Source organism: Chiloscyllium plagiosum, chromosome 46 (assembly GCF_004010195.1).
Source record: "Chiloscyllium plagiosum isolate BGI_BamShark_2017 chromosome 46, ASM401019v2, whole genome shotgun sequence".
Taxonomy (NCBI): domain Eukaryota; kingdom Metazoa; phylum Chordata; class Chondrichthyes; order Orectolobiformes; family Hemiscylliidae; genus Chiloscyllium; species Chiloscyllium plagiosum.
Window position 1 is genome coordinate 10404797 of NC_057755.1, and position 26819 is coordinate 10431615.

The 26819-nt window shown below is 40.5% G+C and overlaps 1 protein-coding gene across 6 annotated transcripts in view; it reads left to right on the forward strand.

The window, feature by feature from the left end:
• Positions 1 to 26819, forward strand: part of LOC122544087 — a 66795-nt gene that overhangs the window by 2391 nt on the left and 37585 nt on the right. For all 6 annotated transcript variants that reach the window (XM_043683107.1, XM_043683104.1, XM_043683109.1 and 3 more), the window contains 4 exons: positions 6205 to 6312; positions 9005 to 9187; positions 19310 to 19417; positions 20115 to 20285. In XM_043683107.1, the coding sequence (XP_043539042.1) occupies positions 6216 to 6312; positions 9005 to 9187; positions 19310 to 19417; positions 20115 to 20285 (559 nt within the window). In that variant the 5' untranslated portion in view covers positions 6205 to 6215. The remainder of the gene's footprint in view (positions 1 to 6204; positions 6313 to 9004; positions 9188 to 19309; positions 19418 to 20114; positions 20286 to 26819) is intronic.

Below are 26819 nucleotides of genomic sequence, written 5' to 3' on the forward strand. Positions count from 1 at the left end.
ATCTTCGTATTGTCTGCAAATTTACTGACCCACCCTTCGTCTCCCTCATCTAAGTCATTAATAAAAATTACAAACAGCAGAGGACCCAGAACTGATCCCTGCGGAACTCCACTTGTAACTGGGCTCCAGGCTGAATATTTACCATCTACCACCACTCTCTAACTTCGACCGGTTAGAAAGTTTTCTATGCAACTGGCCAAGTTTCCCTCTATCCCATGCCTCCTGACTTTCCGCATAAGCCTACCGTGGGGAACCTTATCAAATGCCTTACTAAAATCCATGTATACTGCATCCACTGCTCTACCTTCATCCACATGCTTGGTCACCTCCTCCAATGAAAAATGTCCAGGTCTCTACTGCCGCTCGTTAAATCTGAAACTTTCCATTATGGACAATATCCTTTTCGATCTTTTCTGCATCATCTCCCGTTTAATAAAAATATCAGAATTACTCTAAAAGTGGCGTCACCAAAGTCCTGTATAACTGCAACATGATGTCCGAGCTCTATACTCAATAATCTGAACAATGAAGGCATGTGTGTTAAACGCCTTCTTAACTGCACAGTCTACCTGCAATGCAACTTTTAATGCACCTGAATCCCCGGATCCCTCTGTTGGCATCACTCCCTGATTCTTACGATTAGCTATGTAAGTCCTGCCTTCGTTCATTTAACCAAAATGCAACAACTCGAATTTATCTAAATTAAACTCCCAGCAAGGGACCTACAAATTACTTGCGAAGCTTTAGGGTGTAGGTTTGCTCGCTGAACTGTAGGTTTGATACCCAGACGTTTCATTATCAGGCTAGGTAACATAATCAGTGGTGACCTCCAAGTGAAGCGAAGATGTTGTCTCCTGCTTTCTATTTATATATTTCTCCTGGATGGGGTTCCTGGGGTTTGTGGTGATATCATTTCCTGTTAGTTTTCTGAGGGGTTGATAGATGGCATCTAGATCTATGTGTTTGTTTATGGCGTTGTGATTGGAGTAGCCAGACCTCTAGGAATTCTCTGGCATGTCTGCCTAGCCTGTCCCAGGATTGATGTGTTGTCCCAGTCGAAATGGTGTTTTTTTTTTCATCCGTGTCTAGGGCTACGAGGGAGAGAGGATCGTGTCTTTTTGTGGCTAGCTGGTGTTCGTGTATCCTGGTGGCTAACTTTCTTCCTGTTTGTCCTACGTAGCGTTTGTCGCAGTCCTTGCATGGAATTTTGTAGATGACGTTGGTTTTGTCCATGGGTTGTACTAAGTCTTTTAAGCCATAAACAAACACATAGATCTAGATGCTATCTATCAATCTCTCAGAAAATGAACAGGAAATGACATCACCCCATCCCCAGGAACTCCATTCAGGAGAAAGATATAAATAGAAAGCAGGAGACAACAGCTTCGCTTCACTTGGAGGTCGCCACTGATGATGTTACCTAGCCTGGTAATGAAACGTCTGGATATCAAACCTACAGCTCAGCGAGCAAACCTACACCTTAAACCTCAACCTGAGCGACAAACCTTCACAAACCTTGCAAAAAATACTTCCAGAGCTTTCCACAAAGTTCTGAGATGCACATGGTCAAGTCCTCGGGATATTTCCAACATTATGCGTTTCATGAAGTCCAGCATCTCCTCTTCTGTAATATGGACACTTTTCAATTTATCACTATTTATGTCTCCAAGTTCTCGAGCTTCCACATCCTTCACCGCAGTAAAATACTGATGCTTTTCTCCTACGGCTGCAAACGTAGATGGCCTTGTTAATTTTAGGGACCCTATTCTCTGTGAAGTTTCTCTTTTATCATTACTGTGTTTGTAGACTCCCTTCGAATTGTTCTTAAACCTGTTTTCCAAAGCTTTCGAATGTTCCCTTGTTTGCCCTCTAGAACTCCAATATTCCTTATGCTCATTGACAAACTCACTTCAGCACTACTGTCTATGTCTACCATTTACCTCCTTTTTATTCACAAGAGCCTCAATTTCTCTAGTCATTCCGCATCTCCTACAACTAGCAGCCTGTCATTCACTCTAACAAGAACATACTGTTCATGAGCGCTCAGCCATCTCGTTTTTGAAGGATTCTTATTTTTCAATCGTCCATTTATCTGTGAATATCCGCTCCCAAACAATTGTAGAAAGTTCTTGCCCGATCCCGGTCAAAATTGACTTACTATAATGTAGAACTTTAACTTTTTAGATCAGGTCTATCCTTAACTAATAGAATTATGATCACTGACCTGAAAGTGTTGCCCCACTGACACCTCAATCACCTTCACTGCCTTATTTCCCAATAAAGGTGTTAGAAAAAAGGTTGGTAAATGTGTATCCATTATTTAAGACAGGTGGCAAGGAAAAGTCAGCAAATTATCGATAGATGAGAGTGTGGGATGTTTAACCTTTTGGTTGTGATTAACGAGATTTGCATATATTTGGAAAGGCAAGAACTGATTATGGACAGTCAACATGGTTTTGTATGTGGGAGGTCGTGTTTCACTGATTTAAGTTTTTTGAAGAAGTGTCAAAAGAGATTGGTAAATGGGGAATGGTGGACGTAGTCTACTTGGATTTCAGAGACGTTTTTCATAAATTTTCGCAATGTTGACTGATTAACAAGATTCAACCACACGGGATCCAAGGAGAGATATCTATCTGGATATAAAATTGACTTGAAAGTAGGTGACAGAGGATGATAAGAGGGAAAAGATTTAAGAGGGATCTCAGGGACAACCTTTTCACGCAGACAATGATGCATGTGTGGAATGAGCTATCGAAGGAAGTTAAAACTCACACAGCACCAGGTTATAGTCCAGCAGATTTATTTGTAAGCACTAGCTTTTGGAGATCTGCTCCTTCTTCAGGTGGTTGTGAAGCAGGACCAGAAGACACAGAACTTAAAGAAAAAGATTACAGTGATATGAAGTAAAATGATATATTTAGCAAACCTGAACTGTTATTATGTAATTCATGTTTCATAATGGGTTACAGGTTTTGGTTCATTAATATGTAATTCCCAGAACTTCTTTTAAGGCACATTCTCAAAATAACTTAAGTGTTTATTTAAAAAATGCAGACATCTCAGCTTAGACAATACATTAAAGGTGAGATTAGAGTCTGACTGTATCCCAATCTTAAATTAGATTGCTTCCCTTTCCAAAGTGGAATTTGCAAAATATTATATGGATTAACTGACTGCATTGACTGCTTAGATGTTGTGCATTCTTTGAGCAAAATAGAATGCATCTGTAAATATATTTCTGCAAATACACGTTTGTGGGGTAAATTTGTATGTGTGTGTGTGTGCAAGGGAGAGAGAGGGAGAGAGGAGAGAGAGAGCATGTGAGTGTGAGTGCGCATGAGACATTGTGTGTTTGCGTCTGTGCAAGCTTGGCAAAGTGTGTGTCAGTGTCACTGGGTATAAGCATGTGAGGAGTGCGTGTGTGGGGTATGTGCATGTGCGTGCATGTGTGTGAGAGAGTGCAGACACTATGACAACGGATGAATGGACACCGCATAAAAATCATCAGACAGGGTGTTCCCTCCCAGTCGAGGAGCACTTCTGTGGTGAGGGACATTCGGCCTCTGATCTTCGCATGACCATCCACCAAGACGGACTTTGGGACAGGTCACAACGCAAACTGGCCGAAAAGAGGATGACATCAACCGGTATCTTGCATGCATGTCACACTACAGGTGACACCTCTGCAGTATAATCTCTCCCTCTCTCACACACACACATACACACATGCAAACACATTCTTACATCCTCACACACTGACGCTCTCTCACATACATACATCCCCCACACTCACGCCCACACATGCAGCCTTTCACAAGCTTATGCACCATCACACTCTCTCACACACACACTTTACCAAGCTTGCACACACACACAATAGTACTCTCTCACCTGCACTCACACTCTTACACACTCACTCACATGCGCACACCTCTATCTCTCCTTCAGCCACGCAAACAAATAAGGAACATGTCAAGGAGTAATGGAAGTATTACAGTGTTTCAAATTTTCGTCGAGAGTAAATATGTCAATGTTAGAAAGAAGCTGCTTCACGCAAATTGTATTAAAGAAGTTTAAACTCAAGACAGTGTCAGTTAATGCACAAGCAGCACCCAGCAATCTCCTTCTTCTGGACTCTGTGAAGATCACTCACGCACACAGGCAGTCACAGCTTGGTCGCTCTCTTCTATGGACTTGAGAATGCAGTGCTGGAAAAACACAGCAGGTGTGGCAGCATGAAAATCAACGTTTTGGTCAGAAGCCCTTCATCAGGACTGACGCTGTGAGCCGAGGTGGTGGTGAGATAAATGGGAGGGGGTGGGGCGGGTGGAAGTCTAGCTGAGAGCGCAATTGGTGGATGGACGTGGGCTAATGGTGATATCTCAGAGGGGAGTTTGGAGCCGATAGGTGAGAAGGAAGATGGACAGGTAGGGCAGGTTATGAGGGTGATACTGAGTTGGCAATGTAGAAGAGACCACATCGGGAGCAATGGACACAGTAAATGACATGTGAAAGTGCAGGTGAAACTTTGATGGATGTGGAAGGCTCTTTTGGGCCATGGATGGAGGTCAGGCACGAGGTGTGGGCACAGGTTTTGCAACTCCTGCGGTGGCAGGGGAAGGTGCCAGGAGGGGAGGGTGGGTTGTTGGGGGGCATGGACCTGACTAGGTAGTCACAGAGGGAACGGTCTTTACGAAAAGTGGATAGGGCTGGGGAGGGAAGCATAGGTGGTTGGGCAGAAATGACGGAGGATGGTGCAATGTATATAGAGGTTGGTGGCGTGGAAGGTGAGGACAGGGGGAGTTCTGTCCTTGTTGCAGTTGGAGGGGTGGGGTTCGAGGGTGGAGGTGCGGGACGTGGATCAGATATGCTGGAGGGCATCATCAAGCATGTGGATGGGGAAATTGCGGTCTTTAAAGAAGGAGCCCATCTGGGACGTTCTATGGTGGAACTGGTCCTCATGGGAGCAGATGCGGTGGAGGTGGAGGAATTGGGAATATGGGACAGCATTTTTGGAGGAGGCAGGTGAGGGGAGGTTTAGTCCAGGAAGCTGTTGGAGCTGGCGGGTTTGTAGAAAATGTCAACGTTGAGTCAGTCACCATTGGTGGAGGTGTGGAGGACAAGGAAGGGGAAGGAGATGTCTGAAATTGTCCAAGTGGAATGTTTTGGTCAAGTTGATGAACTGTTTGGAGCAGGAAGTGACACCGATACAGTCATCAGTGAAGTGGAGGAAAAGGAGGGAAATACAGCTGGTGTAACTGTGGAAGATGGATAGTTCCACGTAACAAACAAACAGACAGGCATTGCTGGGGCCCACGAGGGTGCTCACGGCAACCCCATTTGCCTGGAGGAAATGGGGGCATTTAAAAGAAAAATGATCGAGGGTGAGGACCAGAAGAGCCAAACGAATGAGTTTCAGTGGAAGAGTATTGGCGGGGACGTCAATCGAGGAAGAAACCGAAGCCTTGAAGGTCCTCGTCATGGCGATTGGAGATGAATAGGGACTGGAAGTCCATGGTGAAAATGAAGCATTGAGGGCCAGAGAAAGGAAAGTCTTTTTGTAACTGGCACACACGCGCGCGCGCACACACACACACACACACACACACATACACCAGCAACTGTAATTATTCCAAATATTCAGGGATGATGGGTCGTGCTTCTACTCATCCTATAAGAAACGTTTGCTAATATTGAGGCACATCATTGAATGTTGAGCTGTTTCATCTCCACTCTTACTAAAATACATGATTCTGAAGGGAATAATCAGGATGAATGCTAATAAGATTAGGAGCGAGAGTGATGATAAAATTAACAAAGCGGTATGAAGTTAGGCAATAAGCATTTTTTTCTTTAAGATGATTGAATTTTCTTTCCCACAGTCAGGTGGTTCCTGTGGCATGGAATACTTTGTGGGCTTTGCTGTGTTTGTTTACCGAAATGGAAAAGTATTCAAGTATTTTGGGAAACGGTGCTTGAGAAAATAATAATATCAGCTATGGTCTTACTGAATAGTCCTCTCTTGGTCTTGAGCTGACATATAGAGAATTCCCTGCTGAGAGTCTAGTGGAATTGGAATATATTCTGACATTGTACGTGAACTGAAAGAAATTGAATTCCAAGCATCAGTAACATTTGGAAAATGCTCAGTTTATTTGAACACCAAATAGTACAGTTCATAACATACTGTATAATTTACAGAAATCAAAAGAATGGAGTCGGACATTAGCGCTTTCCTCTGGTTCATGTTTGCAGTATCATCATGCATTGCGACAGAAACAGACATTGGGATTTCCAACAATGAAAAAGGTAAAACCACACTTTTGCTGAAGATGTAGCTGAAATCTATTTCAAAGCATCCAAAAATGCAAATGTCCAAAATCATGAAGATAATTGCAAATATCTGTAATGCCTTTTTAAATGATTCTACCTTACAGCTAATTTGGCGAATGCATTGTTTCTTCCTGGATGATTTTCTTTACAGAAGCTAACATTTCGTAGATATTTCTCACTTTCAAAATCCTTCTTTGTGTCTGTGGTAGCAGTGGTGGGTGGATGCGGGTGATTCCAGAACGTAGGTGAGTCCAAGCCCTAAAGTTATTGAACTCGATATTGAGTCCAGAAGGTTGCAGGGTCCCCAACCAGAAAATGAAGCATTGCTTTTCCAGCTTGTGCTGGACTTCGCTGGAGCCTGACACAGAGATATTGACCAGGTAACAGGGTGGTGCGTTGGAACGGCAGGCGGTTGGAAGTTGAAGGGTATTTTTACATGCAGAACTTAGGTGTTCTACAAAGGGCTAATCCAGTCTACGCTTCGTTTCCCTTATGTAGAGGAAAGCACATTTTGAGCAGCGAATGCAGTAGTCTCGATTCCGAGAACTGCTTCACCTCAAAAATATGTTTGGGCCCTGAGATACTGAAGAGGAAGGAGGTAAATAGTTATGTGTTGCACCTTTGGCATTTGCAGGAGAAGGTGTTGTGGAGCTTTGGATGGGTATTGGAAGTGAAGGGGGAGTGGTCTAAGGTGTCCCAGAAGGACCAGCCCTGTGGAAGGCAGACAAAGGAGGGGAGGGGGATCTGTGTCACATGGTGACATCTTGCTGGTGGTGGAAGAAATGGTGGCTGATGGTCTTCTGGATGTGGATGCTGTTAGGATAATAGGTAAGGACAAGTGGAAGCCTGTCACTGTTGTGGGAACGACGTGGGGAGGGGGCAATGGGAGAAGTATGGGAGATGCGTCGGACCTGGTTGGGAACACAGTCAACAACAGTGTTGGGGAATCCTCGTTTGACAATTCGGAGGCTTCCTTTTCTATGTTGTCCACATCAGAACATATGCGATGGAGATGGGGAACTAGGAAAATGGAATAGAGACTCTACAGAAAGCAGGATGCAAGGATGCACATGTTCCTCTCCTTGTCATTTTCCCAACAGGATGCTATTAGTCCATGTACACCTTACCCCCTTCCCCCATCTATTCTCTGCATAAAAACTGACATTTTGCTAGCTACTGTTTGTTCTGCGGATGGGTCACAAGATGTAAAATGCTAACTCTGTTCACGTATGCCGCCAAACCTGTTGGTTTTCTCCAGCAATTTCTCTTTCTCTTAAAGTTTGATTCCTCTTTCCTGGGGCAATCAATGTTATGCACATTCATGGTCTAGCGGTGTTGCTGCCTTTTAATTCTATAAGCAGTGTTTGGGAATATTAAACGCATATCAGTTTAATGTTTGGAGGTTTCACCCTCAGTCTTATTAAAAGCACATGATTCCGAAGAGAAACGACAGAATCAATAAGATGTTTAAACTCTTTAGATGTTCTGAATTTATGATAAACTCGACACTGCAGCATAAGATTATTTTCTTCAAGACGATTGAATTTTGTTCACCAGCGGAAATTGGATCCTGTACCATGAAATATGTTCAGAGATTTGCTGTGCTTATTTATCAGACAGAAAACTAGTCAAGCAATTTGTGAAATGGAGCTTGAGGAAATAATAATGTCAGCTAATGTCTTATTGAATAGCGCTCTGTTGATCTTGACATGACAAATAGAGATATCAATGCTGACAGACCTTTGGTATTAGAATATACTGAATGTGGATATTGTGGGAGAATTAAAATAACGAGAATTCAGTGCATTAATAACATTTAGGAAATGCTCAGATGATTAATATTTGAAAACCAACAATGAAGCCATGCTCCATAATCTGAAGTAAACAAAATAATTAAGTGTGAAATGAGGGAATTCCTCTGGATCACGTTTGAAGCACTGTTATGAACAAAAAGAGATCTTGCCACTTCCAGTGTTGAAAAATGGAAAACTACTCATTTGATGAAGAATAGATGACATATTTTTCACACCATTCAATACTGCAAATATTCGAAAGCGTGAAGGTGATTGCAATGACAAGGAACACAGTTCTTATCGATGACTCTATCTTGAAGCTAATTTGACAAACACATAATTTCATCCTGTATGCTTTTGTTTACAGAAGTTAACATTCACGTAAACATCCTCACTTCTGAAATTTTCGTTAGCGAATGCAATTCCAAAATATATGGAAGGTAAACCAGGTTGAAGTTTTCTTGAAAATATCATGTTATTTTGGGATGTAGTGTTACATTTCTGGACAAATGTGTTTAACTATGCATCATCTTTTCCTTGCTGAAAATTTGTTTCTGCATCTCTCTGTGTGTATTTTTCTTTAGTTAGGATCTTTCAATCTCTCTATGTGTAGGGCTGTTTCCAAGACGCCACGGATTTCTCAATATTACAGATGCAAATCCAATTCTGAAATATAAAGAAACTTCTGCCTCCCAATCGACCCATTGTTATGTATAATTGTTGCAAAGGGACTCCGAGATATTAAATCAAACCTGGAATCTGAGCTCGTTCAAGGTCTGGGATAAAATGAACAGATGAATCAGTCTGAATTAAATGTAAAAGTAAAATAAACTAGATGGATGGCTACTGATTGAATGACGTTCTATGTTTTACAGGACCTGAAGCTACTGCAGGAAAGGGTGAAGTCAACATCATTTTGATGCTTGTTATCATAGCATCTTACATACCTACAGCAATACGCTCTGAGGAACATTACTATTCAAAGCAAAAAGGACATCACAGAATTGCTTCTGAAGAAGATCCATTGCAATACCCTTTGCAAACAAATGATGTTAAAGGTACAGTGAATAAGAGAAGCATTAATTTTTTTCTCAAACTGTTTATAATCCTAAGCATCATTTCGATAATTAACAGGAATCAAAAGATAGTCTATTTTGAGTATGCTCCTTTGCTCTTCTGTTTAACAGAATGTATCTATTTTTTCCTCTTAACAAATGAGGCACGCACTCACGTTTTACATTGAAATTTACATATAGAGGTACGTCAGCGTTGATTAGTTTTGTTGAGTGTGCAATTTCTATTCGACACTGGTGAGAAAGTAGCAGGCTATGATATAATTTCGAAGTTGCAGTTTTGTGATTTATGCAATTCTTCAGTCTGACATTAAATTTACATGCATGTATGTCAACAAGTTCCGAAATAAGAAATGAAATATATTTGAGATTGTTTCTTTAGTTTTTTGTTCTGTTTTTATTTGTTGTAGGACATGAGCTTCACTGGCTGGCCATCATTTATTACCCACCCCTTGTTGAATTTAACAAGATGGTGGTGAGGTGCCTCCTTGCACACTGCAGTCCACCTGTTGTGGATTAACGACAATACCGTAGGGGAGGGAATTCCAGGATTCTGATCCAAAGAGAGTGCACAGGATGATGACATATGTCCAAGTCAGGATGGTCAGTGGCTTGGAAGTGAACTTGAAGTTTTTGTTGTTTCCATATATCTGTTGCTCTCATCCATTTAAATGGAAATAGTTTGCAGTTCAGAAGATATTATCTGAGGATCTTTGGTTAATTTCTATGGTGCATCTTGGAAATAGTATGTACTTCTGCTTCTGAGCATTAGTGGTGGAAGGAGTGGATGCTTATGGATGTGGTGCGAATCATGTGAGCTGCTTTGGTCTGGATGGTGTAAATTTTCTTGAGTGTTATTGGGACTGAACTCATCCAAGCAAGTGGCGAATATCTTATCACACTCCAGATTTGTGACATTTAGATGGTGGACAGGTTTTGGAGACTCAGGAGGTGAGTTACATACTGCAGTATTTCTAGCCACTAAACTATTCTTTTAGCCATTGTGTTTATGTGGTGATTTTCTGATTAGTGATAACGATCAAATATTTGATAGCAGAGGATTAAGTGATACGACACCATCGAATGTCAAAGGACAGTGTCGAGATTGACGAGATTTGTGATGGCCATAGCCTGGCATTTGTTTGGCACAAATGTCACTTGCCACCTGTTAGCCCAAGCCTGAATATTTTCCAGATCTTTTGTGCATTTGGTCATAGACTGCTTCAGTGTGTGAGAAGTTGTGAATGGTGTTGAACATTGCACAATAATCGGCAAACAGCCCCACTTCCTACCATATTATGTAAGAAAGGGCGTGAAAAGGCAGGTGAAGTTGGTTTAGTATAGGATACTACCCTGAGATACCTTTGAGTGATGTAAATACAGATGTAAACGATATTCTGAAAGATAAGTGTCAAAATGTAAAGTGCTGAACGTGTTCTCATTACTCCCATAAAAAATACTCCAATTGGGGTACTGTTTTAAACAAGAATGAGAGTCATGGGTTACTTTCTGCAAACTGTAATGCAATTGGTGTGCAGGAATTCTAAGGCAAAATAGAAATAATTGCTGAATTTATTGCTTACAAGTACGTCAGAAACCATTTAAACTAGAATTTTTTAAAAGTTTTATTACCTAAATCTATTTGAGATGATTAATTTTCAATAAATGTAAGCAATGGCTGCAGGAGCATTTATAGTTTCAATTCAATCCATTTGAGTTCGCTCTTTGCTTTCTAATCAGAAAACGAAATCAGGAAAGAAATGCTGTAAGGGAAATCAAGTTCAAATGCTTAGAATGCAAAATCAGCGTAGATCCTGATGACTGGGGAAAGATACAAAAAAACAAACAGCCACAATCTATTTAAAGGAATTATGAAAGAAAAATTGCCACTGACTTCAAAATGATAAGAAATTTTATATTTACATAAAACAAGATGAGGAGCAATCTTGTCTCATTAGGGAATGACAGTGCGGTATTTTAATGACTATGGGGAAAGGACAGACATGTTGAACAATTCATTTCCTCATTATTTACAATTTAAAAATGCCATTTTGTGAAATATGAATTATCTTCCTCAGTTCGTCAATCACAAAGACAATGATAGGTCAAGCTATTTAGCAGCACGTGGAAGTTGTAGATATTGGTTCGCTTACAACATTTGAAAAAACACTTGGAGATGTATATGAATAGAAAAGGTTCTGAGGTATATGAGCTGAACGCAGGTGAATGGGATTGGTTTAATTTGTGAAACGAGTTGGATCATAGCGTCTGTTTCTGTGCTGTATAATCATATGACTGTAACTGTTAATCATATGTCAGATCTGCGTAACATTTTATTTCTCCCCCTCTAACGCGATATAAGAAACTATCAATGAGGTTCCTTCGATTTTTACATTGAATATAAATGTGATTAAAGCGTTGTTATGTTCCGACCCAGCATCAGGTCGTGAAATGTATGTGCAGAAGATACAAGGCAAAGTGACAGGAAACATCAAATATTTATCTCAGGAATAGTAAGGGAAGGATAACCAGTAAGACATGTTTATTCCACGAAAATACTGATTATATTTGGGTTCCATGGCAATCAGCTTTCATACACATTCTTTTTAAGTTACCTGTATAGTATTGAATGTGTGGACCAATTCAGAAAATTGGAAACAATACAGAAATGATGCGTTAGTTTATAATGAAAATTTCTGTCTGCAGGACGTGTTTCAGCCAGTTAAACCATAAGACCATATGACATAGGAGCAGAATTTAGGACATGCCACCATCGAGTTTGTTCTGCAATTCAATCATGGCTGATAGGTTTCAGAAACCCATTCTGCTGCTTTCTCCCTATAACCCTTAATCCCCTTGATCCTCGAGTACTAATCTACCTCAGTCTTAAACATACTCAATGACCTGGCCTCCACAGCCTTATGTGGCAGTGAACAGATTCCATAGATTCACCACTGTCAGGATGAAGAAGTTTCTCTATATCTCCCTTCTACTTTCTCTATAAGGCTCTACCCTCGGCTTCTGTTCTCGGCTCTCAATGGAAAAGTCTTCCCAACATTCACGCTGTCCAAGTCATTTAGTATTCTACAAGTTTCAATTAGATTCCTCCTCCCCATATCCTTCTAAACTCCATGGTATATAACCAAGAATCCTCAAAGGTTCCTCGTATGTCAAGCATTTCATTCCTGTGACCATTCTCGTGAAATTCTTCTAAACACAGTCCGGGTTCAGTGCATCCTTCCTCAAATATAGGGCCCAAAACTACACTCAATGGTCCAAATTTGTTCTGACCAGAGCCTTATAGAGTTTCAGAAGTACATGCTTGCTTTTATTTTCATGCCCTCCAAAATTAAATTCCATCATTACATTTGCCTTCCTAACTACTGATTCAACATGTAAGATTACCGTGAGAGAATCTTGGACCAAAACTCCAAAGTCTCTTTGCACGTCCGACATCTGACTTCTCCCCATTTAGAAAATGGTCCATGCTTCTATTCTACTTACAAAGTGCATGACCTCACACTTTCCCACGTTGTCCTCCATCTGCCACTTTTTTAACCTACTCTCTTGACCTGTCTGAACCCTTCTGCAAACTCTCCGCCTCTCCAATACTACCAGTTTCCCCACCCATATTTGTATCATCTGCAAAAACCCAGCCTGAATGCCGTCAGTTCCTAATCTAGATCATTAATGTATGAAGTGAAACGTTGTGGTCCCAACACTGAGCCTTGCGGAACACCGTTTGGCACTGGCTGTCATCCTCGGAACGATCCTCTTTTCCTCCACTGCCATTGTTCTACCAGACAGGAAAGCTTCTATCCAGTCTGGTACCTCGTCTCTGAACGATTGCCCTTATCTTACTCAGTAGTCTTCGGTGTGGCACCTTGTCAAAGGCCTGCTTAAAGTACAATAGATAGCATCCATTAGTTCAACTTAGTCTTAACTGCTATTTACTTCGTCAAATAATTCTAGCACATTTCTCAGGCATGACCGCTCCTTGATGAAACCATGCTGATTTTGCCCTACTTTATCATACAATTCCAAGTTTTTAGAAATCTCACCCTTGACAATGGATTCCAGGATCTTACCCACAACTGAAATTAGGCTGATGGGTCTGTAATTCTCCGTCTTTTGCCTCACTCCATTTTTAAACAGGGGTGCCATTTCCAGTCCTCCAAGACCCTCCCTGACTCTAGCGATTACTGAAAGGTCACCACTAACACCTCTACTATGTCTTCAGCTATATCGCTTAGAACTCTGGTTTGTAGTCCATCTGGTCCAGCTGATTTATCCACCTTCAGGCCATCAAGTTTTTGTAACACATTCTCCATGATAATGGCCATAATACTCAGCTCTGCTCCCTCACTCTCTTCATGTTTTTGGATATTACTCATGTCTTGCATCGTGAAGACTGATGTGAAGTTATTATTCAGTTCCTCCACCGTTTCTTGTTGCTGACTACTATCTCTCCACTTTCATTATCCAGTGGTCTAATATCCGCTTTTGCTTCCCTTTTGCCCTATATGTATCTAAAGAAACTCTTACAGTCTTCTTTTGTATTATTGGTTCACTTACCCTCACGGTTAAACGTCTCCCGTCCTTTTTTGTTGCGTTCTGTTGGCCTGTATAAGCTTCACAATCCGTTTGTTTTTCGCTGCCCTTCGCCACACTACATGATTTCTCTTTTGCGTGCATGCTATCCTTGACTTTCTTAGTCAGCTATGGTTGCTTCATCCACCCTGCGCAATGTGATTTTTTTTTGCCTCAGGATGAATCTCTGCTGTGTCTCCTGGACCTCCTGCCACTGCAGTTCCAATTTCTTTCCTGCCAGGTTGCTTTCCCAGTTAATTCTGCCCAGCTCCTCCCTCATGCCTCTGTACTTGCCTTTATTTATCTGTAACACCCCTACCACTGATTCTGTTTTCTCCCTCTCAATATGCAAAGTAAATTCAATCATATTATGGTCACTAACTTCTCAGGGTTCCTTCAACTCTAGCACCTTTATCAATTATGCCTCATTGCCCAACAATGAATCTAGTATTGCCTGTTCTGTAAGACCATAAGACGTAAGACCATAAGACATAGTAGCAGAAATGAGGCATTCAACCTGTCGATTGTGCTTCACCATTCAATCATGTTTTTGAAACCCATTCTCCCGCATTATCCAAGTAAGCTGGTGCCTGGTGCTATGATATTGTGGCCATAACAGAGATATGGGTTTCTCAGGGGCAGGAGTGGTTGCTGGATGTTCGAGGGTTTCGAGCATTTAAATAGAATAGGGAGGGGGGAAGGGGAGGGGGTGTAGCACTACTAATCAGAGAGGGTATCACACCTACAGAAGCTTCTATTGTCGATGAAGATCTGCCTACCGAGTCATTATGGGTGGAAATTAGGAACAGCAAGGGGGCAGTCACCTCATTAGGGGTTTACGACAGGCCCCCCAAGAGCAACAGGGAGATTGAAGAAAGCATAGGTCGGCAGATTTTGGAAAAGTGTGGACGTAGTAGGGTTGTTGTAATGGGTGACTTTAACTTTCCCAATATTGATTGGAACATTCTTCAAGCAGAAGATTTGAATGGAGCTGTTTTTGTAAGGTGTGTTCAGGAGGGTTTCCTAACTCAGTACGTTTACAGGCCGACGAGGAGAGAGGCCATTCTAGACTTGGTGCTCGGAAACGAGCCGGGGCAGGTATCAGATCTTCCGGTGGGAGAGCATTTTGGTGATAAGTGACCACAACTACCTCACATTCTACATAGCTATGGAGACGGAGAGGATTAGGCAAAATGGGAGGATATTTAATTGGGGAAGAGGAAACTATGATGCTGTTAGGAAGCATGGACTAAGAGCAATTGTTCCATGGTAGAGGCACTATAGACATGTGGACACAGTTCAAGGAACAGTTGTTGCGAGTGATGAATAAATATGTCCCTCTGAGACAGGCAAGAAGTGGTAAGATAAAGGAACCTTGGATGACGAGAACGGTGGAGAGTCTCATCAAAAGGAAGAAGGTAGCTTACATAAGGTGGAGGAAGCTAGGGTCAAGCTCAGCTCTAGAGGATTACAGGCAGGCGAGGAAGGTGCTCAAAAATGGTCTGTGGAGAGCCAGGAGGCGGCATGAGAAAGGCTTGGCAAAGTGGATTATGGAGAACACAAAGGCATTTCATACTTATGTGAGGAATTAGAGAATGGTCAAAGAAAGAGCAGGGCCGAACAGGGATAGCGTAGGGAACTTGTGTCTGGAGTCTGTGGAAGTAGGGGAAGCCCTAAATGATTTTTTTGCTTCTGTCTTTACAAAGGAAATTAACTTTGTAGTGAATTAAACCTTTGAAGAGCATGCTGGACTGGATAGAGATTGAGGAAGCTGATGTACTGAACATTTTGACAAACATTAAAATTGACAAGTCGCCAGGCCCGGACCAGATTTGTTCTCGGCTGCTTTGGGAAACGAGAAATGCAATTGCTTCGCCACTTGCGAAGATCTTTTCATCTCGCTCACCACTGGAGTCGTACCTGAGGACTGGAGAGAGGCAAAGGTAGTTCCTCTCTTCAAGAAAGAAAACAGGGAATTTCCCGGCAATTACAGACCAGTAAGTCTCACGTCTGTTGTCTGCAAAGTGTTAGGAAGGATTCTAAGTGATAGGGTTTATGACCATCTGGAAGAGCATGACTTGATTAAGTGCAGTCAACACGGCTTTGTGAGGGGCAGGTCATGCCTCACAAACCTTATCGAGTTCTTTGAGGATGTGACTCGAAACGTTGATGAGTGTCGAGCTGTAGATGTAGTGTATATGGACTTCAGGAAGGGAATTTATAAGGTTTCTCTTGGTAAGCTCATTCAGAAGGTCAGGAGGAATAGGATACAGAGGAAGTTAGCTGTCTGGATACAGAATTGGCTGGCCAACAAAAGACAGCGAGTGGTAGTAGAAGGAAAGTATCCTGCATTGCAGTTAGTGGTGAGTGGTTTTCCACATGGCGCTGTCCTTGGGCCTCTACTGTTTGTAATTTTTATTAATGATTTGGATGAAGGGATTGAAGGATGGGTCAGCAAGTTTGCAGACGACACAAAGGTTAGAGGTGTTGTTGACAGTATAGAGGGCTGTTATAGGCTGCAGCGGGAAATTTACAGGATGCAGAGATGGGCTGAGAGGTGGCAGATGGAGTTCATCCTGGATAAATGCGACGTAATGCATTTTGGAAGGTCGAATTTGAAAGCTGAGTGCAGGATTAAGGATAGGATTCTTAGCAGTGTGGACGAACAGAGGGATATCGATGTGCAGCTACATAGATCCCTTAAAATTGCCACCCAAGTGGATAGGTTGGTAAAAAAGCATATGGTGTTTTGGCTTTCATTAACAGGGGGATTGAGTTTAACTGTCGTGAGATCTTGTTGCAGCTCTATAAAACTTTGATTCGACCGCACTTAGAATACTGCGTCCAAGTCTGGTTGCCCTATTATAGGAAAGATGTAGATGCTTTGGAGAGGGTTCAGAGGAGGTTTACCAGGATGCTCCCTGGACTCGAGGGCTTACCTTATGAAGAGAGGTTGACTGAGCTCGGACGTTTTTCATTGGAGAAAAGGAGGAGGAGAGGGGACCTAATTGAGGTATACAAGATAATGAGAGGCATAGATAGAGTCGATAGCCAGAGACAATTTCCCAGGGCAGAAATGGCTAACACGAGGGGTCATGGTTTTAAGCTGGTTGGAGGAAAGTATAGAAGGGATGTCAGAGGCGGGTTCTTTACACAGAGAGTTGTGAGAGCATGGAATGCGTTGCCAGCAGCAGTTGTGGAGGCAGGGTCATTGGGAACATTTAAGAGACTGCTGGGCATGCATAGGTCACAGAAATTTGAGGGTGCATACATGAGGATCAATGGTCGGCACAGCATCGTGGGCTGACGGGCCTGTTCTGTGCTATATTGTTCTATGTTCTATGTTCTAACCCTGGATCCTCTTGACACTCAAGAACTCTATTTCAATCATACATATACTCAGTGACCTACCTTCCACAGCCTTTTTTGGAATTCAGAATAGCCGTCACAAATGTCATGTATTGCGCAACATTACATCCTAACTCATGTAAATAATTTCTGAACTCTCTCCAAGTTGGTAATATTGTTCCTACAACAGGTCGACCAGATTAAGCCTCACCAACGTCCTGTACAGTGCAAAATGACTGCCCTGTACTCAATGGTTCAGCTCCGAAGGCAAGCATGCTTCACTACCATGTCTACATGTGATACAACTTTCAATGAACTATGTACATAAATATCAAGGCTGTCTGTTCAACAACAATCCCCAGAGCCCTACTATTAACTCTGTAACTCCTGCCAGTGTTTTTCTTACCAAAACGCAGCACCTTGCTTTCATCTAAATAAAACTCCAACTGCCACATCCGGCTTATTTGCCCAATTGATCAAGCCCCCTTTTTAATCTAAGATTACTGTCCTCATTTTCTACTGGACCAGTGAGATTGGTGTTATCCACAAACTTACGAAACATGCTTCTGATTTTCTCATCTAAATAATTCATATAAATAACAGATTACAGTGGACCCCACACCAACATCTGCAGCACACCACTCATCACAGGCCTCCAGTCGGAAAAATACAACTCTCCCTGTTCTCTTTCATCTCCTTTGTCACATCCTCCAAAAACTCAACCAAATTTGTGAGGCACGATTTCCTTATTCATTCCTTGCCTCACTACCTGTAGGTAAATCCTGTCTCTCAGCAACCCCTCCTTCAACTAATCCACCACTGACATTGGACGTCAATAATCCCCTGTCTTCTCCTTTCTTTCTTAAAGGCACAACATTAGCTACCCTCCAGTCTTCCAAACCCATGGTTGTCGATGACACAAATGTCTCTACTCTGGGTCCCACAATTTCTTCCCTAGCGCCCACAATGTCCTGGATACACATGATCGCTTTATGTCACCTTTGTCGAGATCTAACATGATTTCTGAAAACATCAATCTAATAGCTTCTTAGTCCTCTACTAGGCAATGAGACCAGCCCACAGTTTTCCAATCTTTCTTTACAACTGACCTGCTTTAACATATCTTGCAGTGTCTAATTTTTATTTGAGATTGGTTGACTTGAGATGTATCAGCAAGGGCCAATACCTGATACTCTTACACGAGACGAGTGATACTCATGTTGAACGACTTCATTTTGGTTTGTTCTGGACCAGTCTAGACCACCTCAAAACATTTCAAGCAAGTAGCTCGGACCCTAAATTGGATCAATGTTTTAAGCAGGTGTATGGTGGATATTCCAGGCGTGATACAGCTGGAATACCCACTTAATTTTAAACAAACCAGAATGTATTCACAAGTATGACTCTATGATTACCGAATGAAAAACAAACAAGAGAACAGAATACAGAATAACTTAACTGATCCGAATACTCAACAGATTATCCCAACTTAATGATGCTGTACCAAATTTCTGCAACAATCTCCATAAACACAGCCTCAGCAAAAAAAAAAAAGAAGTGAAATCAATTACAGCGTATTACAGGAGTGATAGAGATGGCAGCGATATTCAGCATGAACATCCTATTCCATGTAGATGTTTCTTGGACCAGCTGCCTCAAAACTGACCGCCTGAGTTCAGTGATCCGCCAGACCGCTGAAACCCAAACCAAACCAGAGCAGATGTGAGCTGGAAGGACTGGCCACTCCCCTTCCATTGAGCAAGTATTTTCCTTAAACCACTTGAAAGCATTTTGTCTGAGGCTGTATCTGTTAACTGTGATTAAATTAACTTAGCAACCCTTCACACATAAAACTTACACAATTGCTGCTTTTTGCACATCGCTGAAAAAAGAGCCAAGGACAGCATAACCTTGTTAAAGGAGTAGCATTATTACAGATTTATTAAAAATGTTTTGTTCCAGACAAGTAGGTTGTATCAGTGGGGTTAAAGCATAAATATTGTTTGTTGTGATTTATCCACGATTAAGTTTGTGATGCTTCAAATTTTGTAAAACTGGCATCGTGGACAAATGAAATAACTGAAACTCAAGGCATCAGTAACATTTGGAAAATGCTCGGATGATAAACGTTTGAATAGCACCACTAATGTCATGTTCTACAATTTACAGCAATCAAGGCAATGAAGTGGATAATGGGAGCTTCTCTCTACCTCACAATCGCAGCTCTTTTATGCTTAGGAACAGAAATCGATTTTGCAACTTCAAACAATGAGAAAGGTAGATCACTCTTTAGATGAAGACGTATTTGAGATATTTTTCACATCATTAGCACTGGAAATATTCAAATTGCAATAACAAGGAATGCCTTTTTAGCGATGATTCTATCTTTATTCAAGATTGACAAGCACATATTTTCATCCTGCATGTTTTTGTTTACACAAACTAACATTCACGTAAAAATTTCTCATTTTCAAAATTCTTTTTATGTAATTCAATTTTAAAATATGTGGAAAAAAAACAGATTAAAATGTTCTTCAAAATTTCTTGCTGTTTTCAGATTTGATATTAAATGACTGTATAAATGTGTTTAACAATGCATGTTCTTTTCCTCATGGACATTTTTTTCTGTATGTCTACGTGTGTGTTTTCATTAGATAAAAGTTCTCGATGGTGCAAGTGTTTAAATACTGTGTCTATATGTAGGGCTATTTCTGTGAACACAAGGGTTTCTCAACATTACGGGCATGCTTCCTACAAAGCAAGTTCTGAAATCTAAAGGAGCTTATGCTTCCCAATCCATCCATGATTATGCATAACAATTGGAAATTGACTTTGAAGGCATTGAATAAAACCTGGAATCTGAGCTCGTTGAAGTTCCAGGCATAAGAAAAATGAATCAATCTCAATTAAATGCAAAATTGAAATAAGCTACATGAATAACAACTGACAGAAAAATGTTCCATTTTTTATATAGGACAGGACGCTACTGTGGGAAAGGGTGACGTAAACATCATTTGTTTGATTATTATCATCGTAAATTTCATGCTCGTTGAGATTTGTCACTATTCAAAGCAAACACGAAATCACAGAAACTATTGTGAAGAAATGCCATTCCAACAATCCTGGCAAAGACATGAAGCTGAAGGTACAAATAGTGAAATAAGGGCAATATTAACTTTTCTCAATCTGTTTATTCTCCGAAGCCGCCTTTACATAACAAACTGGCAGCTAAAATCTGGTCTATTTTGAGTACATGTGGTACAATTATTCCCAAACCTTGTTTGACAGCATGTATATTTGCCTCATGAAAAAGGCACCACCGAAGTTTTTCCACATTTACAGTTACATAAAATGGGACATCATCATTGATTAGATTTTGCTTAGTGTATCATTTCTATTCTCGATTGCTGAAAAAGTAACAAAGTATGATATAACTTTGAAGTTGTAATTTTATGGTTCTTACAGTTGTTCAGATTGACAGTAATTTTGCAACCACTTATGCCAACATGTTATGAGGAAAGAATTGAACCACATTTGAGTGATGTGAATATTTGCATAACAATTATTCTGAAAGACAACTGTCAACATATAAATCGCTAAAAATATTGACACTGGGAAAAAAATCCTATTGGAGTAAACAAAGATGACAATCAGAACATTACTTCCTGCAAAACTGCAATGCGATTGGATTGCTGGAATTGCAAGGCAAGAAAAACTAATTGCTGAAATAATTGCTTACAAATATCTCAGAGACTGGACGTAAGTTTGCTTGCTGAGCTGGAAGGTTCGTTACAGATGTTTCACCACCCTATTATGTATCATCATCAGTGAGCCTCCAGAAGAAGCACTTGTGGTATGGTCCGCATTTTCGATATGTGTTTAGGTTTCGTCGGGTTGGTGGCGTCATTTCCTGTGGTGACGTCATTTTCCGCGGTGATGTCTCTTCCTCTTCTTTTTCTCAAGAGATGGTAACTGAGTTCCAATTCAATGTGTTTGTTGATAGAGTTCCGGCTGGAATACCATGCTTCCACGAATTCTCACGTGAGTCTCTGTTTGGTTTCTCCGAGGATGGATGTCATGTCCCTGTCGAAGTGGTGTCCTTTCTCATCTGTTTGTAACGATACTAGTGGGAGTGGGTCATGTCTTTTTGTGGCTAGTTGATGTTCATATATCTTGGTATCACTTTTTCTGCTTGCTCGTCCAATTTAGTGTTTGTTACAGGTCTTCCGAGTTATTTGCTAAATGACATTGGTTCTGCTTATTGTCTGTATAACGGCTTTCAAATACATTAGCTGCTGTTTTAGTGTGTTGGTGGGTTTGTGGCCAAGAGATCTGATTAGTCTGGCAATCATTTCCGAGTTGTCTTTGATGTAGGGAGAGTGGCTCGGGTTTCTGGATGTGTTTTGTCTGCTTCTTTGGGTTTGTCTCTGAGAAATTGGCAGACTGTGTTCGTTGAGTACCCTTTTTTTTTAATTCATTGTATAGGTGATTTTCCTCTACTCTTCATTGTTTCTCTGTGCTGCAGTGTGTGGTGGCTCATTGAAATAAAATTCTAATGCAGCTTCGTTTGTGGATGTTGGGATGATTGCTTCTGCAATTCAGTATTTGGTCTGTATCTGTTCTTTTCCTGTCGACGCTGGTTTGAAGTTTTCCATTAGCTGGTCACTCCACTTTGATATCTATGAATAGCAGTTTGTTGATGTTTTCCAATTCTTTAGTGCATTTTATGCCAGTAAGGGTAATACTGCTGGTATTATTATTAATGAAAGACCATCGAAAATACCCTTACTGGCATAATATTCAATAAAGAGGAGGAAAATGACAACGAACTGCCATTCCTAGCTGTCTCAGTAGAGGGAACAGCCAATGGGGAACCTCAAACCTGCGTCTACAGGAAAACAGCACATACGGATCAAATACTGGACTGCAAAAGCAATCCTCCCAAACGAAGCTGTATTAGAACATTAATTTTCAATGACCCACCACAAACTGTACCACAGAGGAACTACGAAGAGCAGAGTAAAATTACCTATACAGTGTATTCAAAAAGAACGGACACAGTCCGCCCATTTCTCAGCAACAACCCGAAATAAGCAGTCAAAACACGTCCAGAAAGTCTTGCCACTCTCCCATTTATCAATGACATCTAGGAAATGACGGCCAGACTACTCAGACCACTTGGCATCATGGTAGCCCACAAACCCACCAATACACTAAAGCAGCAGTTAATGAACTTGAAGCGTCCTATACAGACAACAAGCAAAACCAATGGCATTTACAAAATACCTTGCAAGTACTGTAACAAACACTACTTTGGACAATCAGGCAGAAAACTAGCCACCAGGCTACATGAACATCAACCAGCCACAAAAAAGCATGACCCACTGTCACTAGTATCTTTACATACAGACGACGAAGGACACCACGTCGACAGAGACAACACACCCATCCTCAGACTAGCCAAACAGAAACATGCACGAGAATTCTTCGAAGCATGACACTCCAACATGTATCTACAAACACACACATTGACTTGGATCCCATTTACCACCTCCTGTGATAAAGGCCAGGAAATGACATCACCATACGAAATGACATCAGTAGAAGTGACATCACCAAGCCTACGAAACCTAAACACATAATTGAAATGCGGGCCATGCAACCAGCAATATATCCGGAGGCTCACTAATGATGTTAGCTGGTATGGTGACAAAACGTCCGAAACCGAACCTTCCCATTCAGCGAGCAAACCTGCATCCAGAACCTCAACCTGAGCTACAAATCTTATCAAAACTTGCTAATCTGAGAATCTTTTTAAGATATTGTTAACTAAATCTATTGCACTGCAATGCTTAGTTTTGAATAAGCAATTAATGCAAAAACATATAGAGTTTGTAATTCAATACCTTGAGTTGATTCTTTACTTTCTAACAAGAATATAAGAGCCCGAAAAAATGGCGAACGGGAAATCAATTTCAATTGTTCAGGCTGCAGATGCAGAAACAGCACAAATCCTGAAGTTTGGGAATAGATACAAAGATCAGCAAACAGCCAGAAATTACCTTGGAAGAGTAACTAAAATGGAATACAAAAGGGACTTGTCAGGGACATCAAAAAGACAAGAAATGTATTCCTTGCATAAAGGATGTAAAGGAGCAATAAAGGCTGAAAGTGGGGAATTTCGATGACGATTGGGAAAAGCCAGACCTATTGAATGATTACTTTTCCTAAGTAATTACAGTCAAAAATGTCATTTTGCGAAACATTAATTACCTTCTTCCATCCTATTATCATTCAGAAAGTCAAAGGTAGGTCAAGAAATAGAGGCGAGAGCAAGTTGCAGGGTTAGGTAAAATTACGACATTTAAAATTTATTTCGAGAAGGACACAGATTGGAAATGTTCAGAGGGCTATAGGCCAAATGCAGGCGAATGGGACTGGTATAAATTGTGAACCGAGTTGAATCACAGGGTCTCGTTCTGTGTTTTATGACTTTATATTTCTAGATTATTATTAGAGGTCAGGTCTGCGGAACATTCTATTTCTACCCATCGAATGTGATATAAGAAAGTTTCAATGCGATTCCTTCATTTTAAACCTTCAGTATAAATTTCAGTGAAATTTTGTTAGGATTGGACACTGCATCAGGGCAAGAAATGTATATTCCAGTGGATAAAAGGCAACGGACAGGAAAGATCAAAGATTATCTCAGGAACAGGAAGGAATAGATAACTAAACAACGAATGTTTATTTCACTAAAATACTACATTACGTTGGGTCCCAATCCAATCACTTTTTATTTCCTTGTTTTAATGCTGTCTATAACGTGTTGAAAGTGCGGAACGGAGTGCAGAAACTTGACAACAGTACGGTAATGTCACAATCGTTGATACGGAATGAGATAGTTTTTGTCTGCAGGAATTAGTTAAGACAGTTGAGTGGAACAGTACCAAATGCAGCAGAGCCAGAAAAGTTTGAGATCCTACATTGTGGGAAGTTTTGACGGGTAGTGGAATTATCAATAAATGACTGGATTTTGAAAGTCTTACAAGAACCGAACAATATCTGTGCAAAGGTAAAGTTACAGACGTGCTCTCGAGTTGAGGGCGTTGACGCGTGGTAGTGTGACCAGATGGTCACTACACCTCAGGGAAGGGGAGAGGTTGAGAAAGACAGCTTTACAATGGCAACCTGATCTGATGGAAGAAATTAATGGTGGCATCACTAACCGTTCACGAATCCAACTGAGCTAAGTACTTACATCACACATTCATTTGACAGATAGATGAGGTAGTGACAGTCAGGGAGAATATGTAAACTACTAAAAGAGAAATTATTGGAAAAGTTCAGCAGATCTGGCAGGCACTGTGTAGAGAATTCAGTTAATATTTCTGGTTGAGAGACTATTGTTCAAAAGTGAAGAAAGATATGACATTGATATCTGAAACAAAGAACGAAATTAATGCAGGCTCATGTTAAAATTGTAAGAAGCACAAATACACCATTGTGTTCTATTTTCCGATTGTTCATAGTGTGGAAAAATGCGAATGCATTGGAGAGCAATATTACATGCATGTTTTGCGCGCAGAGGAATATTACACCTGCAAGCAGTTAAGAAAGACTGTATGTCCCGAGATGCTCAAATTTTAATACTGGACAATTAAATGATAACGAAATGCAGTGTGTAAAACACCATCATGGCAACAGATATTGTGGACCAAGAAAGAAATCAAATTCCTTTGAGTGATTGAAATGCAAACGTAGAAAATAATTGAAAGATAATTGTACAAATACAAATTACTAAGTACCTTCTCAACGATCAGAACATTTTAATTATTTTACTGAATATGGATATTTCAAAACAAAAACAAGAGTTAGCACAGAACGTTGCTTCAGAGTACAGTGTGATGAGTGTGCTCGAATCGGAAGGCAAAAGAAAAAAATAATAGTTGGCCATCTTGTTTGCAAAGCCTTCGGTAAAGAATTCAGATCATAAATTTGTAACACGTTGATAATTAGATTATTTGACATTCGATCATCAATTTTCAATATATACACACATAACTGCAAAGCATAAATAGCTTGCGGTTCAATGTCTTTGAGTTCGTTCTCCACTTTCAAACTTTCAAATTAAAAATTCAGCAAAAATGAAGTTCAGAACGGCCATCTATTCTACATGTTTGTATTATTTAAGCATGTTTTCGAAGTTTCTTGTTTCACAAATAGAATACGCCGTCCTGTGAGGGCAAGATGAAATATAATTGTGGCAGGCAGAATGCAGAATGATACACCCTCGCCTATTCACTGTTGGAAACCCGGAACAAAGTACTTCATTGAGCCTGTTGAGAATGTCATTGAGCTTTGAAGTTATAACTTTATGAGTTGTGCAGTTCTTCAGACTGAAAGCAATTTTACAAACATCTAATTTAACGGGATCTGAAGTGAGCACCCAAAAATCTTGGAGTGATTTCACTGCAGGCATAAATGCTACTCCGAAAGGTAAACGTTAAACTATAAATTGCTGAACATTTTCTCGACATTTCAAACAAATAGATAGCAAGTACAGCATTTTTTAACCAGAGATGACAGTCAGGACATTAATTTCTATAAAAGTGTAATGCGATTAGAGTGCTGGAATAATAAGGTAAATAAATATAATTGCTGAACTTATTGTTTACAAGTATCTTGGAAAGCATTCAAAAGAGAAACTTTTAAGGTTTTGTTAACTTAATCGAGTGAGGTGTCATGACTATTACTGTGTAAGCGTGAACGATGAAAACAGGGACATATATAGTTTATAACTCAATTCATTTTAGTTAACTCTTCATTTTCTAAAGCGAGAATGAGAATAGGAAAGAAACTGTCGTCAGGGAAATAAACTTCAAATGATTCGTCTACATATGTAATTATCACACACCTCCTGATGATTAGGAAAAGATTCAAAGAACATAAACAACCAGAAAGGAGCTTGTATGTGCTGCCTAAATGGAATATGAAAGGAAACGTGCCAGGGACATCAAAACGCTAAGAAATGTTGTATTTTTAAAGCAAGATCAGGAGAAATGGTTGCTCATGAAAGGTTGAATGTGCAGCATTGTGGATGACAGCGGGGAAAGTGCAGACCCGTTGAAATTTCTTTACCCAAATATGGACATTTGGAAATATTATTTTATGAAATATTCATTATCCTCCTCCCTCTTTTTATGACTCAGGATCACAAATATTGATCAAACTAATCAGCATCAAGAACAAGTTGTAGAATCAGGTACAATTACAACATTTAAATGATACTTGGAGAGGGACACGAATAGGAAATGTTGAGAGGGATATGGGCCAAACGCAAGCGAAAAGGACTGCTTTAATTGGTGAAATGAATTTGATCACAGGGTCTCTCTCTGTGTTGCATGATTCGATGAGCCTAGATGTGAGTCGATGGTCATTTCTGTCTCACGTTCTGTTTCTCCCCATCAAATGCGATATAAGAAAGTATCGACAAGGTAACTTCTTTTTATACACTCAATTTAAATTACAGTGATTTTTTGTTATGATTGCAACGACCATCAGGGCATGAGATATAAAGCCAAGATTATACAAGACAAAGGGACCGGAGAGATCGAAGATTATCTCAGCAGAAGGAAGGGACGGATAACAAGCAATGCATGTTTATTTCACTACAATG